This window comes from Psittacula echo (genome assembly GCF_963264785.1).
Source record: "Psittacula echo genome assembly, chromosome: 6".
NCBI classification, from domain to species: Eukaryota; Metazoa; Chordata; class Aves; order Psittaciformes; family Psittacidae; genus Psittacula; species Psittacula echo.
Genome location: NC_137743.1, coordinates 19269854 through 19285662, shown reverse-complemented (window position 1 = coordinate 19285662; position 15809 = coordinate 19269854). Strand labels below are relative to the sequence as shown.

Below are 15809 nucleotides of genomic sequence, written 5' to 3'. Positions count from 1 at the left end.
CAGTGTTCTCAAAACAAATTAATCCTAAGAATTAAAGTTTGAATTTCTTATGCCATGGAAAATTTCCATAAGCAGCCTGGAAACTGAAGTAAAACATCTAAAACCTAAGCGGAAATAAAACTGAAACACACGTTTCATTTTAGGAAAGTCTACCCTGAGATTTTACCTTTAAATCATGGTTACCCATCTTGGTATTTATATAGCTCTGAGGATGATTGAAAAGGAATCAGCAACACATGGAGAGAAATAAAGTTTTACTAGTAAGATCTGGAATACACCCCCAGCCCTTAACCTAGAGGTTACAAGCTAACATGCTCTGCAAAGAAAATAATTAACATCATGTATGGCAAAAAGTGGCAATAGGTCTAGACCTAGAGTTGGAGCTAAAAAGACATCATGCAAATATTTGTGGAAATTAAGCACCGGTTTAGGAAACAAAACAAAATTTGGATACATACTTCCAACACACTTCATGAAATACAAGTAACAAAAAAAAAAAACAAACACATTTTCTGAAGTAGTCAATGTTTCTGGACTGAATGTATCCTTCTGTATCAACAATACTTCTCCATTTTTATGTCCAAAGGATACAAAGACTTGAAATCCATAGGAAAACTGAGATGTAAGACTCTGGCTGTATGTAATCAGTGACAAAACTCACACTGACTTATCTAAATACAGGATTCAATTTAGTATTCCAGCTGTAGAGCCATTTCTAACAGTATGTCCTGAGACATCAGTATAATATTGACTAGGAGGGAAGAATATTACACACCTTGTCAAAACCAACCATCAGTCTTCCTGCTTGTGGATTTTCTGTTAAGGTTTCCAGTTACGCGATTATCAGTAGATCAAAAATGCCTGGTTTACATGATTTAGCATGATCACAAACCAAAGTGAGACAGAGTACTGGGTCTGGTTATAATGGAGTTAACTTTCTGGGGCACATCATAAATGCCCCAGAAACTACATTTAGCAATCAGTTGTATGTAAAAGTAATCTGTTTCAGAGTGGTTTTAAAAAATAAGACAGCACAAAATTTAAAAGAAATCATCTATTCCCATATAAATATGCTTTCACAAAAGAATCCTTTGACTGTATATTTTTAAACAATAGTTATACTATTCATAACACATATCTTAAACACCTGATAACTAACTACAGTATTTGCTACATGACTATGAATCAGACAGATAGCTGATACATTTATAAGACAAATGCTTGTGCCACAACCTGAAAACAGTTCTCACCATTTTCTCCAACAGAGGCCACTTTTGCTGTTACATTGACTAACATGATATTGTGTTGTTTAGCCTGATCAGCTGACTCATGTTTTAATGCTTCAGCACCTTTCAGCAACAAAGAAACAAAATACTTAGCCATCACTAGTGGTCTTATAGCATTGGTTGCCAGAGTTACAGAAAGACCCTAGAAAAGGCTGAAAAAAAGAAGTAATTTTTTTTCCCCCTCCAGTTAGTAAAGCTTCAGTTTCCTTTGGAATAAAACACACAAAATCATACATATATACACACACATACCCAAAAGATTTCTCAATTATTAATCTTGACAGTCTAATAAGTTTTACTCCAAATTGACAGGTCAAATGAGCAGGGTGTATCACAGAAACATTTAAGAAACATATTTTATCATCATTTATGCTGTGATCATGGTTAAAACCCCCTGAGGTTAAGAATCCCACTATATTAGGAAAACATGAGTACAGCTGCTGTAATGAAAGGTCCTAGTGATTCTGTCTTGAAAAGTTTCCTGTTGATAATAACAAAGGATTTAAATATGGGTGGGTGGAAAAATATACAACACTAATACTGAAAAAAACCCCTTACTGCATTACTAATTCCTTGGAATATCAAAGCCATTTACTTGCTTTAGTCACCAGAGCCAGTATAAAACACTATCACTAAGACACACGCTTATTAAAGAGCTGTTCAAGTTCAAATAATCTGAAAACCTAAGTACACTCATACACTTGGTAAGCATAATGATTCAAGACACATGATTATGTCTATAGGTATGTTTTAAACCTGTTGATGAGAGGTAGAAAGTTCTGATTTCAAAATGCTAGATCTCACTTTTGAAACTGTTTTTTGATTTTGAAATTTTGAAATTTATATTACTGCATTACAGACAGTAATTAATTTTGAAAATTTTTTGTTTAATTCCAAGATTAAAAGTTTGGTTACAGCTGAAATGTTCTCTTTAGCCTATCAGAGAATTATTCAATAATTAAAAGAGGAACAGAAAGAATAACCAGAAGGTTGAAGGAAAATCCAGACGAAACAGCAATAACTTTGTCTCATTTGTACTCTCTCCAAAGACTAAGCCTTGAGTTATGCAAACTGAACAAAATACAACTCAGTAAATTTATTTCAGATCTTCCCTGCATAAGACAATATAGCTCCTGCTCAATACTATATGAGTAATACTATGCTTGCCATGCACAGGTTTTCAAATAAAAACAATATGCTGGGCACATGAAACACATTTTCATTACACAAAACACTGGCAAGGGACCAGGAGGCCTCACAGCATCTACAAGAAGCACACATGTGGCAATACCTAAACAAGCCTTCTTAACACAACCACGTCTCCAGCTGTGAGCTCCCTGTCTTCTCTCATCAGTGAATGACTTTTTAAACAACCATAACCTTACTTTTTGAAGCAACCAGCCCTGGTCCTGGGAAGCAACCAGAGGCCAGGAATCAAGCCCCAGGTCCAGCATCAGACACTCCAGCTTGCCTCCAGCTTGCTCATCAGCAATCCCCTCCTTCCTCCCTAGGCTTCTACCTGCATATCCCACACTGGATTGTGCTCCTCAAGCCAGTGGGTCTATGATTCCTCATCAAACCTTTTTGTCAATGGGTCTATGATTCATTTTTCAAAGTGTATTTTGTGCTCCCAGATGGCCTCACAACCATCCACAAGCCCCTTCCAGTAAAGATCTCCTCCCACCCCACCCAAAATCCCACAATTACTCAGTTAACCAAATCAGACACGAAACAGCTGAAGCATTTGTCGCTGGCAGAAGGCCCCTGCCCTCCTACTGGGGAAAGCTGCCTTTCACCACCCAGCCCCACTGCCATCCTCCAGCCCTGTTGCCATCATCCGCCCCGGGGCGAAATCTCCCAAGCCAGGGAACACCCTGGAAGCTCCCGGTTCCCCTAGGCTAGACTGGGAGTCTTCTACTGGGGGTTGGCCTGAGAACCCACCAGGGTCAGGGTGGTGGAAGGCAAGCTGTGGTCTCAGTTCCAGCCAAGGAGGCTTCCCCAGTGCAGTGTAGTGAGCAGGGCTGGAAGGACCTTTGTGGTGGGGCCAAGGCAGTAACCCTGGACACTGCTGCAAGCCTCACACTCAGGGCCATGCCACCTCATCTCCTATAATCAATCTGATGTGTGTTCATATCTGTTTGAAGCAAGAAACGCTGTGCTATTCAACTTGCACAGGATGGCAACGTGAACATTTGTTTGCTTTCAGGTGGACTGCCTCTGTGCACATGGTTCAAGGAGAAGCTTGTACATATGCAACACTAAAGCACGCTAAGTTAGACTGACAAACCTAAGCCATTTCTCTTAAGTTTGTGACCTTAAAACTAGTCTTGCTGTTTCAGATAACATAATACCAACTTTTACAGAAAACCAAAAGAAGATGTTTTAGGAGGCATAACCAGGAAACAAACAAATAGGTAAAGATTCAAAAGTCAATCATAGAAAACCAATATCGGACAAACTGGGAAATGTGAGACTGAAAAGTAGCTCATTGCTAAAAACAGATGATAAAACAAAACATGTCCGTATTACCAAAGAAAAATAAGCAAATGAACAGCCTACAAAGTCATGAGTTCATAAAACCAGTTGTTTATGCATCAGAATTAATGGCACATGAAAGCAGCTGATAGGAGCGGGACAGTGAGGGTACCACTATACCTGTTCAAATTGCAGGGAAGTGTGAAATGCATCCACAGGACTGCAAGCAACAAGATAAATTACAAGCATTGCCCTGAAAGATAGGGGTGAAAAAGGGCTGATGTGGCAAATTCCCAAGAAGATAACACAACACACCATTTTCCTCCAAGACACCTTGGGGACAAGGAATGTGGGTTTTCTTTACAGTCGGCTGCAAATCCTGCAGAACCAGGATGGGAAGGCAGCACAGTCCGAGCATGGAGAAGCACAGCAGAAACAGGAGGGCTGAGGAGAAACTGAAGTACTTTGTTAATTCCCTGGAGAAGGTGAGTTGAGCACAGAGAAGCTGAAGCTAGTCCTGGTTTGGCTGCTGCTCAGATGTGCTGAAGGATGTTGGGCCAAGTCCCAGGAGTGTTGGCTGTGTCTCTAATTACTTCTGACAGCAATTTAAAAGCTAGCTGAGATATGCTATCTCATAGGGCATCATCTCTTCATTCAGACGAGTAGACTATCCACAACTTTGGAATCCTGTCCCAAATACTAGGAGCATAAGATTCTAAGGGTAATGGTGAGAGTTCTAGCAAGTAATTTATAAAATATCTTTTCCGCTTTGGGCAGTGGCAGCCTTGCTCCACAAGTTATACAGAATTTGGAATGAAACAATCAAATTTCAGGGGCGAAGGAGTTAACAGTTTTGGCAGGAAATATTTTTGTTGCAACTGGCTGTGCTTGCACAAACCACTTTAACGAGATGATACTGGTGGAAAGCCATAAAGGTTATTTAAAAGATGGAGTTTCATCATTTCCCACTCCAAAGCAGGCTGGATTGTTTATGCTAATCTAATGCTTTCTTTATCATGGCTTGTGTGAAGCTAGGAACACATGTTAGGTTGTGTTTTACTTTGCTCTTTCAGTATGCTGCTGGTAGTCCTTTGAGATACTGGTTTAAAGAGATACTAGTTTAAATTATGCAGCATGTGCAATATTATAAAAAGTTTCAGAAATCTAATATTCAAACAAAGCCAAAATATTGCTTGTACCATGAGCTTTATTATGCTCCAACTTAGCAAGAACGAAGTTCTGCAGGAAATAGATCCCAGCCTTTTCAGGAATATACCTTGTAAAATACTCCAACAAGTTGAAGAAAACAACTTTCAGGTTCACTCCTAGGAGCTATTTTTTCCATTTCCTTGACAGCCATTCTCAGTCCCCTCCTGGTATAAGAAAGGTATTTTGGCATTAGCTTAGTTCAACAGTTGGTATTTACTGTTCTGTTCAGGTTAGAAACCAAGATACTTTTGATTTAAAAAGCCTAAGTCTTAAAGCATGTCTACAAGAGCTTGTCAGTTTTCTTTGGCAACAATTTCAAATCCAATGTTGCATTATATTCTGCTGTTAGAACAGACCCACTCTTGCAACATAGCCTGCACCCAAACTGAAATTAAGTACACATCTTTTTGGATATGACATAGCCTCTGTTTAAAGAAAGAAAGATGGGATTTAATATTAAAAAACAACCTCATCAAAGCAGCTGATACAAGATCTGTATAGAATTATTCTTTTTATAGGATTGCTTGCACTGGCTGGCATTCTTTTCATCAAATGAAAGACAAATATTTGGTTTTGGTAGTTACTGGCTACATTCAAGTTACTTTTCCTTTAATTTCAAATTAAAGCAGGCAGACAGTCCTTATTAAAGTTCAAAGAATTCCTCTCTGAATTCTCTAAAGAGAAACTTGCGATGATTTTCATTACCAAACCCTGTATATTTCCATACCTTGCCATTCTAAGAAAGGATGATCTGTTTAGCATTATGATACTATTTTGAAAATAAAGCCAAATGATTTCTCTCATCCTTGTTTAAGAAATTAAATCCCGATCTTGCAAAGCAGGTGTTGTCCACCTGGGGATGGTTTTAAGCAAAAGCACCTTACTAAGCATTTTCCACAGCTGTCACTCTGTCAGTATTGTAAACCAAGGTAAGGAAAAAGCACAGCCTGAACTCAAAACCGGAGTTTCCCAATTTTGCTGATCCTTCCTCTGATATAAGCCACTTGCAGCTTGAGCAGGTGATCTGGCCTGTTCTCTTTTACCTATTGCAAACAGTGATTATCCTGCTTGATACACAAACTGAAAATGCCTGTGGAAATAGCATCCCTGCAATCACCCACAGAATCGACAAGCTTGAACTTACATATATCCTTCTGCCACGCCTGAGGGAGGCACAGCCCAGGCTTTGCAAACGCCGAGGAGAGCAGGTAAAGGTAGGCCCGGCGAGGCTAAGGCGCCTTCCCGTGGCAGCCCAGCTCCTGCTGCTGCGGAGGAGGCAGGCCCCAATGGCTCTGGCTGCGGACAGAGCTGAAGCCCAGTAAACACCCCCTCATAGCCCACTACTATAGCAAAGCCCAACCGCACTCTCAGCACAAATAACACTACACCGCTACCCGGGTGAGGCCAATACCCCCCACGACTACATTTCCCGCCGACCCTTTCTTCCAGTCACGCCTGCTCCCAGCAGGCGGCGCGGCGCCGTGCACTGCCATTGGTGGGATTTGAAAAGAAGCCGCGGCCGTGGCGGTAGCGTGGTACCGGTGGTAACGGCAAGTGGTTCAGTAGAACGGAGCGCTGAGCTGCCTTCCTGTGCCTGGAGCTGGCAGCTACGCCCGCCCGTTGTAGCTTCGGCTCTCAGGTAGGTCGTACGGGTGGTGGGGCTGCTGAGCTTTCCTTTGAGGAGAAAAGGAGGCAGTGGTCTCGGCCCGCGGATGGCGGAGCTGGGAAGCAGCAGTGTGGGTGGTCGTCCTAGAGGGCGGTGCTGGCGCCTCTTTTGCTCATCGTGGCTGGCGCCTGCGGGTGGGAATGGTGTGTGGGAAGTTTTAGGGTGGGGGGAGCCTGAAAGCTCGATACGGCTCCTGGACTTGAAAGCCGCGGGTAATGCTTGGCCCAGGGCCGTGACGCTGACAAGGCAATGTGTCAGTGTCCCAGAAAACCGGAAAAATAGTGCAAAGCCTTGAACTGAAAGGTTGATATTTGAGGAGGGAAAATGTTTTTGTTTTTTTTCTTTTCCCTCTGTTTCATGTAATATCTGATGTCAAGCTGCTAGTCTGCGTGGAGCCTTTTCTACCCTTTCTTGTGCTGCTTAACAGAACTACACAGCCTGTGCGTGTACTGTGACTGCAGTTTGCTGTGTGTGCCTTTCTGGATTCCTTTCTGCTAGGGTCCCTGCAGCTCTAAACTTAACTGTCACTATAAGCAGAGTTACAATAACATATCCCAGTATGTAAGCACCCTTTGGTGCCTACAGCCAGGTAGTATACCTGCTTACATAAGAATACCTATGGTAATTGCAGTGCTGTATGACACGCTGTGGAGATGGCCAGTCTGCAGCTTGTGTTTTCCATGTTATCTGGCTGAACTTTACTGCTTTGGGTGCTGAGCTCATATGAGCACTTGGAGTTCCAGCTTTGCAAACATAGCTTAATGTTTTTTGAATTGTGTAAAAAGGTACAGAATAAGAGCATAATCTTCACAAATCATATTTTAAGTTTATATTTAAAGCAACTAAGGTGTCAATTATTTAACAAATGTTTTTCCTGTCAAGTCCTGATAAGAGTTTTACTTTCTGTATGTGGTCAGTAAGACTTCTAGATGGTGATAGCATAGGTATGTTTGTTTCCTCTAATAGCTTAGTTACAGGTCAGTGTTTGTTCAAGCTGTGACAGCATTTCAGGCCAAATTTTCCTCTCTTTCATACCAGGCCTGACAAAATGAAACTTTATATTAGAAGAAACAAAGTAAATGTTGCTGCTTAGTTTACCTAAAACTCTAGCTCCTTTGTAGCTTGGTGATGTTTGCCTAGCTTAATGAAGTTCTGTGTCTGCCTTTTACAGGCTGGGTAGGAAGACTAAGCTTTAAAGTGTTTTGGCTCTGAAGTGCAGACCTGTTTCAGGTCTTATGCTGGGGGGAGCAAAAAAATTACAACTGCTTTATAGGCACGACTCTTCCTGAGCAAAGGGGCTTTGAACCAGCTCTGATCTGTCCATTGCTTTAATGAACTCTGTATTTCATTTCAGAACTAGGTCATGTAGTAGGTGTCCAATTGCTACAATGCTTGCTGCCATCCTCTATGAGCAATTGTCCAATGAATTAGTTATTTTAAATTCAATCCATAATTAAAGCTGCGAAGTCACATCTGTAACTCCACAGGAAAAAGCAGTAAAATGCAAACAAAATATACTAATATTTTTAAATGCACTTTTTAAAAGTTATTTTGAAATTTACCTGTCTACTCACATTGAATTAATTTATTTCATTTTCTATAGCAAATTTTCACTTTGCAGGTTCTGAGATGGACAAAAGTCTTTAAATTATGGATTTATAAATGAATTGCTGATACGTAAAATGATTGAAAAATACTAAAAGGCAATACTTTAACTCATACTGTGACATGAGGTCTTCTAATTTTCTAGTGTCCCCTTAATAGCTAAAGGTATTTTTTAGTCTTTGGAATTTATCAGGTCCTGCAGAGATATCCGTGAATTTTGGGTTACTCATGCAATGAGTATTCAAGATGGATGCTATAATGGGATGATGGACAAGTGGATGTGGAGCTATATAATTGGGTTTGGTGGGGTTTTTTTTATTCTATCTTCCTTGTCAGACATGTTTTTTTAGCGAAGTTGTATATGTGTGAGGCTTTTCCTGGTAAGCAGTTGCTTTCCATTAAAAGAAGAATGGCTGCTCTTGTTCATCGTGATGCTAACCCCTCTGCAGACCCTCTCCCCAGCTATCAGAAACTAGCTATGTAAATTATATATAGAATAAAGAAAACTTTCTCCTTGGAGAAATTGAACCTATTGGTTTCAAATTGTATTCTAAGGGACTTCACGAGCTCTACATTGTATGATTAGAGAGCAAGAAATAGTTTTGTTTTATCTTGCAGGATGGAACCAATGCTGGATAATGAAGGATTTTTCAGACGCTCCTATATTAGTAGTATTGAGCCACCTCAAAGAACAGGACCAGTAAATGTGGAAGATATTAAAGCAGATCTCTCTACTGAATTTTCTTTGGTTTCTCTAAGTTCAGATACAAGCCAGGTAAGAAAACTTTGATGCTTGCGTTGTTTGGATATCTTTTTAAAGGAGTTTAGACCTTTCATTGATAACAATAATCAGAACTTTACATAGAGATGAAAAGCATTTTTAGTGTGTCTTTAATTTGGACAAGATGCATAGGATTAGACTAAGTAGTGTGGCACTGCGCTGGTACCTTGCAGGGTGCATCAGTCTTCTATGAATGAGGCTAATTCCCTGTTTAGAGCAGCTTAATAATTGAATGTTTTTGTGGGTTTCACTCTTGATATCTAGTTGGCCTGTATGTAGTGTATATACACGTGCTGCTAGATTAATAACTAAGTTATGGCAGTGATATTCTGCAGGGGCCTAGGCACTTGTAAAAACTGATGTAATGAATTACTTTTGCTTCCCATGTCATCAAATAAGTCTGTTGAAAATAAAATTGCCTTAACATGCTACTTGTCAAAGAGTCTTGACAAATTTCTAACTTAATTTTTTTATTTTATTCTTTTTTTTTTTTTTTTTTTACTTAAGAGGAGCAGTTTGGAGTCTAAGGGACACATACAAGTTTGTCTGCGTGTTAGGCCATTTACGTCATTGGAAAGAGAGAATGAATTCCAGGTGTGAAACTTAATTAGTTTAAAAATACCTTAAACATATAGGGGTGTTTTTTTCCCATGTAAGTTGAGCTCTCTATACTCTTTTCATGCCTGCATTGATTGTTTCCTTTTAATAGGACTGTGTTTCACTTGAAGACTCAACAAGCATCATACTGAAGGCCCCCAAAAACTCTTTGAGTCGACCAAGTGAAAAGAATGCTGGACAGATGATACAGAAGTTCACTTTTTCAAGAGTAAATTAATTGTTTATTAAATGTTTTTAATTTATTCATGGAAAAACTTGATTCAACTTATTTAATACTAAGCAAACTAGGTTTTTAAACTGTCAATAGTCTTTAAGTTTATAAATATATAATATTTAAAAGATTCTTTAGAAGCCTCTAATGATTGCCTTACCAAGAGATATCTTTATTTTGTTTATGCTCAGGTGTTTGGACCTGAAACAACTCAAGAAGAAGTCTTTGAAGGTGCCATGAGGCAACCAGTGCAGGATTTCTTAGATGGATATAATCGCCTTATTTTTACATATGGCGTTACAAATGCTGGGAAAACCTACACATTCCGAGGTATAAGCAGAAATGGGTTCTTCTTGAATGAAATTTCTTTTTTGAGTGCTCATTGCTTCTAGCAGAAATATTATAACTTTTTCCTTTATTTAAAGTGTAGGTCCTAGACATTGGCTTATCTTCAATATTAATAAATAGCCTTTGCAAGTCCCCTTCCATAACAAATATTACTAAGCTGCCAACAGATGGAGTCCCTCCCAGATTTAAAGTAAACATATAGTGATAGTTATTTGTAAGGCTACAATAATTTCAATCAGCTCTTTGATTTTTCTTTTCCCCTTGAAGTATCTAGAATGTCAGGGAGGAGAGGGAGTTAGGAAAACATACCTTCTATGTACCAGGATATGAAAGGTGTGTAAGTCACTCTACATTAGACTAGCATTTGGGGTTTTGTGTTCTTTTTTTTTTTTTTTTTTTTTTTTTTTAAGACTGTTGTTTGCCGGTGAGTGTTACTTTGTTCATGTTAAGTTGACTAACAAATGACATCGCAATAAACAAGAAATGACTGGAGAAGAGAGACAATGATGAGAAATAAACATAAGGCAACAGTACTTTAATTTCCTATGTTATTTAGTTTCTGGCTTGGTTTTTTTAAGTGCTACCTAGATTTTAAGTAAGTTCTGATTTATATGGTGCAACTAGTGCTGTAACTCTTAGAAGCCCATCTGTCTCAAGAGTAGCAGAAACTGTCAGAGGCTGGAAGATAACGCTGTCAGAGTCTGAGACAGAACAGTAGTTTCTCTTCTAGTCTATCACATTCTCTCTGGTTTAGAAATCAGCTAAAGTGAACCCTTCTTAAACTTTCATCTGGATTCAGAAAAATCGAGTGTGTGCAAAATCTTTTATTTGACTCCTTTTTGCCTTTCAGGAGCAAAAGTAGTATGCTCTGAGAAAAGGGTCTAGGATAGGGAAAGGTGTGTCTTTTCACAGGGCTTCTAGTACTTCTTTTGTAGGGTTTGTAGAATTAGTACAGGACAACAGCTGAAAGATCAGTAATGACTTGTATTTCAAGATTACTTCCTTGAGTGAATGAAGGCAGCTTGTGAAATGTGATTTCAAAAACTGCAGTTGTCTAAGTGGTTGTAATATTAATAAGTTGGTTGTAGTATTTTTGTTTGGGTTGTTGTTTTTTTTTTTTCCTTTAAGGCTAAGCTTATGAGAATACCCCAGCAGTTTTTTGTTGTATGTTTTACCCCTTATTGTCAGAAGAGTAGGAGCAGTTGCTGAAAGCCAAATACTTTCCAAAACATTAATGATGTTTCTGTTATATTGAGAAAACAAACAAACAACCAACAATGACAAAAAAACCAGAACCCTACTGCTTGATGCTGTGAGTGGCCTCCAAATTCCTCATGTATGCCTTGAGATAAAGATTGCTTATTTTTGTCTTCATTTATCTGTTTACCCAGTAATAATTAGGATCTTTTTTTTATACGTTGCCTTCAGGGACAGAAGATGATGTTGGTATTCTGCCAAGGACTATGGATATGTTGTTTAAAAGCATTCAAGGAAAGTTATACACAGCAATGGATCTCAAACCCCATCGATGTAGAGATTATATAAAGCTGACTAAAGACCAAGTGAGAGAAGAAATTGCTATTAAAAGTTCAATACTTCGCCTAACAAAAGAGGTAGAGAATCACTTCTTCCTATACTGATGAATATGTGCATCTTTAGATAGCTCAATGTTACCCTGTTCATTTCTCAATAGAGAGACTCTGTATTTAAGCATGGACATGTCTATTTGCTGTCAGCCAGCTATTCAGATGAGCAGTAAAGTGGGCAGTAGAGCTGATAAACCCTGTTCTTCTGTGGATTTCTGTCTTGTAGCTGAATACTTGATAGGATGTAAACTTAAGGGTGTGTTTTTCTGTCGCTTGGGCACCTGACAATTTATCCTCTAGGGCTGCTGGTGCTTAAAAAGGACTGTACACTAATAGTATCCCCATCGTGGAGATGCTACTAGGTCTGCTCTTTTAAAGAATTACTGTCTTTCAGGATACTTGACTGAAATTAATGATTTTGAGGTTGTTCCCCTCTTTCTGTTTGGCAAGTATCCTCAAAAGAAGCAATTTTGATTTAATTTTTTTTTTTTTTTTTTTTTTTTAAACAGCGGAGCTATAAAGCCAGTGGACTTATAAAGATTTGAATTAAAATGGGTTTTTGCTGGGCTTCCTTCTTAAACAGATCACTGTTGAGTAGTCCAGAAATACACTTCAGTTTCATGAGCTGCCTGGAGTTCTGAAGCTGTTTAGTCCAATTACAATTATAGGAGATTTGTATTTCATATAAGGATACCTTTCGTTATGTTTTTAATTCTGAAATGAATGGAATAAGAAATCTGAGTGTATGCTAGCAATTTGAGATAGGAAGGGATTATTGTGGTGGTTTTTTTTTTTTTTTTCTTTAATGAAAATGCTTAATTTATCTTCCTAGTGATATGCTAGGTTATAATGAAGTATTCTGGCTGTTGTGTCTTGGAATATATGTGACTTTTTTTTTTTTTTTTTTGAATCTGCATTAACTGGACTTCTCCAGTGTGTAAGGCAGGTGGCAGCAAAATTCTTCAGAACTTCACTTCAAAAGTCCAGGCTCATGTTAAATCTTGCATTAACAGTCTTTAAGAATTTCAGAAAAGCCTGTTATATGTGCATTGAATGCACATGTATGTTCCCTCTAGCTTCTGAAACTGTGCTTAAAAGAACAATACTTCAGCTTAAAAATTTGGTGGCAAAGTTTGTATCTATATTAAGAGACAGATTTTGATGGGTGTTTTTTTATGTATAAAGCTCAAACCTAAAAGTTTTGATTACCTAGCTATTTAACTATTTCAGGAATATCTTTATAGAATTCCAGCTTTAGATAAATATAACCTTGAGAAAGCATTAAAAAAAAAAAAACCCAAACAAACCAACCAAACAAAAACCAAATGCCCAAATAAACCATACTGACCTAAACCATGCCTGTTTCCTTCTTTTTTAGGCAGTTCTGTTTCTAAACAGAAATCGTTTAACCAAAACTAAAACTGGGAATGGAGTACATGTGTATGAACCTCATAAGCTCTGATTTGTTCTTTGATCTTTTCTAGATTTGTGGTTTTCTTTTATTGATGAGCACAGCAGAAGAATTTTATTCTCTTCCTAAGACCTAGACTTTATTACAGGCTGTAGAAACCTGACACAGTTGAATCATGAAGCAATAAATTGCTCACTTAATTTCTTAAGTGAACATTTGTTCTATACTTACCTGTTTCTGAGAGTTGATGTAATAAGCTGCAAGATAAGGAATCCTGGATTAGCAAAATGCCAATAATAAAAAAATAAAAATCAGGACTCTACATTTGCCATGATAAGAGTAATGCAACTGGACTCCTGCAAATCATCCTGTTTAAATAATCCTGTTTCTGTGTGGGCTCTCACTTCTGTCTTTTTGTGTGGCTCACTTTCTTCTGGTTCAGCAAGCTGAAGTGCTGTATGCTGTGATAAGGCCTGACATAAGGGAAGTGTCAGGAACGAGTATTAAAGAACAATCCTTTCAACAGGAGTCTACTGGTGTGCTAGGCATAATATGTAGCCAGGGTCTTTGTATTGGCATATTACAACTATGCTGCATTCCTATCTAGTAGGATAATAGAGCTACTACAGGAGTAACTGGTGGTGTACAGTCAACAATATATCTTCAAGTCTGTTCTCTTTTATAGGTAGACCATCAAAATAGCACAACCAACAAAGCACCGGTTGATTCTAATGGTATGTTTAATATTAAGGAATTGTAATTAAAGCTGACAAAGAAATTTTCTTCAGGTCAATAACTGACTTATGGCCTATGTTAATAATAAAATGACTACTTGGCATTTTTATATGCCTATGAATTGGGTAGTAAGCAAGTTAGCTGTGCAGAAAACAGTACTACTTATTCTGTGGGCCCTAGTGGTGTCCTGACAGGCTTTTAGAGTACCTGTATGTAATCTAATTCTCACACTTAGAAACTATCTAGGTTTGCTTTAAAAAGTCAGAATGAAGTGTACTTGTTGATTTAATTCAATCTGCTAAAGATATTGAGGGGAGTTGAATAATTCTAACCAAGCTGTGTGTGTTTGATAGAATTTGCAAGTGGAAAAGGAAGTGGTAGAGTGTCTCTTGCAATTATGTAGGGTAAGCATGTGATGCTTAATAAAGGGGGAGGGGATCTCAATTGGTTTTGTCTATGACAAGTGTTCTAGAAGGCTCAGTTTTCACTCACTAATTTTTTAAAATGAAATTCACTGTACTAGGCCTAAATTGACTTGTAATACTTTGTTCTTGGCAGATTTGGAACAGCTCTTAAAAGACTCGGAACAGTCTAGCCCAACTGTGAAAAATTATGTAAAGTTTTCTGTTTGGGTTTCATTTTTTGAGATTTACAATGAATGTTTTTATGATCTCCTGATTCCTATATCAAATGACAAGAAAAGAAGAACATTACGCCTTGCTCAAGACATCAAGGGATGTTCGTATGTAAAAGGTGATTGAATACATTACAAATTGCCAAATAGTATTACTCCTGGTGTGCATATGTTATCTCTGAAGCCCTTCTTTTTGATGATATTTATAAGTTTATCATGTTTGTTCTTCCTAAAGGTCTGCAGTGGGTACAGATTTCTGATTCTAAAGAAGCTTTTCGACTTCTAAAACTGGGGTTGAAACAGCAGAGTATTGCAAGTACGAAATTAAATGCTTACTCCAGCAGGAGGTGAGAAACATGTTGAATAACACTGGGCATAGGATGGTGTGTGGGACAGAGCATGCAACAAAAATACGGCTTGAAGGTCTAGGGAAGAAGCTTTAAGAAGGTCTAGATATCTAGGCTTGGCAAGAAGGTCTCTAGATATCTAGGTTTAGGGTTTGGCATCCTTTAGGAGTGCTTTAAGCCAAAAGGATTCAATCCTTCAATAAGATGAAATGTACTAAACCTAACAGTGTTTTATCAAAGTCTCCTTCAGGCAAAAGCACTTGGCTCTTATTCTATCTGTCTGAGGAAAAAGCAAAATAAGTGCTACCTAAGTATCTATTCAAAAGTTTGTATCTGATAGGGTATATGCTTAAATATGTTGGCAGATTCAGCACTGTTTTAAACAGATGTGGTGGAGGCTAAAAATATTTTCTCTACTGATTTAAACTTCTTTTAGTCACAGCATATTCACAGTTAAGGTATTGAAAATTGAAGATTCAGGAGCACCGCAAGTGATTCGAGTCAATGAGTAAGTTCAGAGCTGAGTCTCCCTCTTCTTTTATGATATTGTCAGTTATCTTGCATGTTGATGTACTGGTACTGCACTATACACCCAGAACTCCCTGGTACAGCCTCATGCACATAGAGAGTTTTCCCCACTTTCTAAATTCATATGGTACTTGGTCCTCTACCTCAAGCCATCAGGTGGCAATGCTGTTCTGTATCTTGTCCCCTCTGTTCAACGCAGGGTTCAGTTAGCCTGCTGTACTCCTGAACTCATTAAGTCCTCAGAAGGAACTGGGGGTGAATGGGAAAGCTGTTGGGAAAGAGTTTGGCAGGCAGTAGTGTGAAACTTATTTAGGGAAGCAGCAAGAAATTCTTTCTCTAAGAAAAGTGTTTTTAAAAGCAAGTAATTTC

At 38.4% G+C, this 15809-nt stretch overlaps 2 protein-coding genes across 7 annotated transcripts in view; one reads left to right on the top strand and one right to left on the bottom strand.

Moving 5' to 3' along the window:
• Positions 1-6384, bottom strand: part of PANK1 (pantothenate kinase 1) — a 47097-nt gene extending 40713 nt beyond the window's left edge. For 2 of the 6 annotated variants that reach the window (XM_080620464.1, XM_080620469.1), the window contains exons 1-2: positions 6115-6384; positions 5038-5134 (exon numbers count right to left, since the gene is read on the bottom strand). The gene's annotated coding sequence lies outside the window, so the exon portion shown is untranslated. Of the gene's footprint in view, positions 1-4076; positions 4225-5037; positions 5135-6114 lie in introns of all 6 variants that reach the window. The other 4 variants (XM_080620466.1, XM_080620467.1, XM_080620468.1 and 1 more) reach the window with 4 other exon arrangements.
• A 2476-nt stretch (positions 6385-8860) lies between these two features.
• The window catches only part of KIF20B (kinesin family member 20B), a gene marked incomplete at its 5' end in the record, with an annotated part of 38482 nt that continues 31533 nt past the window's right edge, over positions 8861-15809 (top strand). Inside the window, 9 exons of the mRNA XM_080620321.1 lie at positions 8861-9016; positions 9530-9616; positions 9732-9848; positions 10043-10181; positions 11628-11812; positions 13882-13930; positions 14490-14684; positions 14801-14912; positions 15349-15420. Coding sequence (XP_080476447.1) covers positions 8861-9016; positions 9530-9616; positions 9732-9848; positions 10043-10181; positions 11628-11812; positions 13882-13930; positions 14490-14684; positions 14801-14912; positions 15349-15420 — 1112 coding nt within the window. The remainder of the gene's footprint in view (positions 9017-9529; positions 9617-9731; positions 9849-10042; positions 10182-11627; positions 11813-13881; positions 13931-14489; positions 14685-14800; positions 14913-15348; positions 15421-15809) is intronic.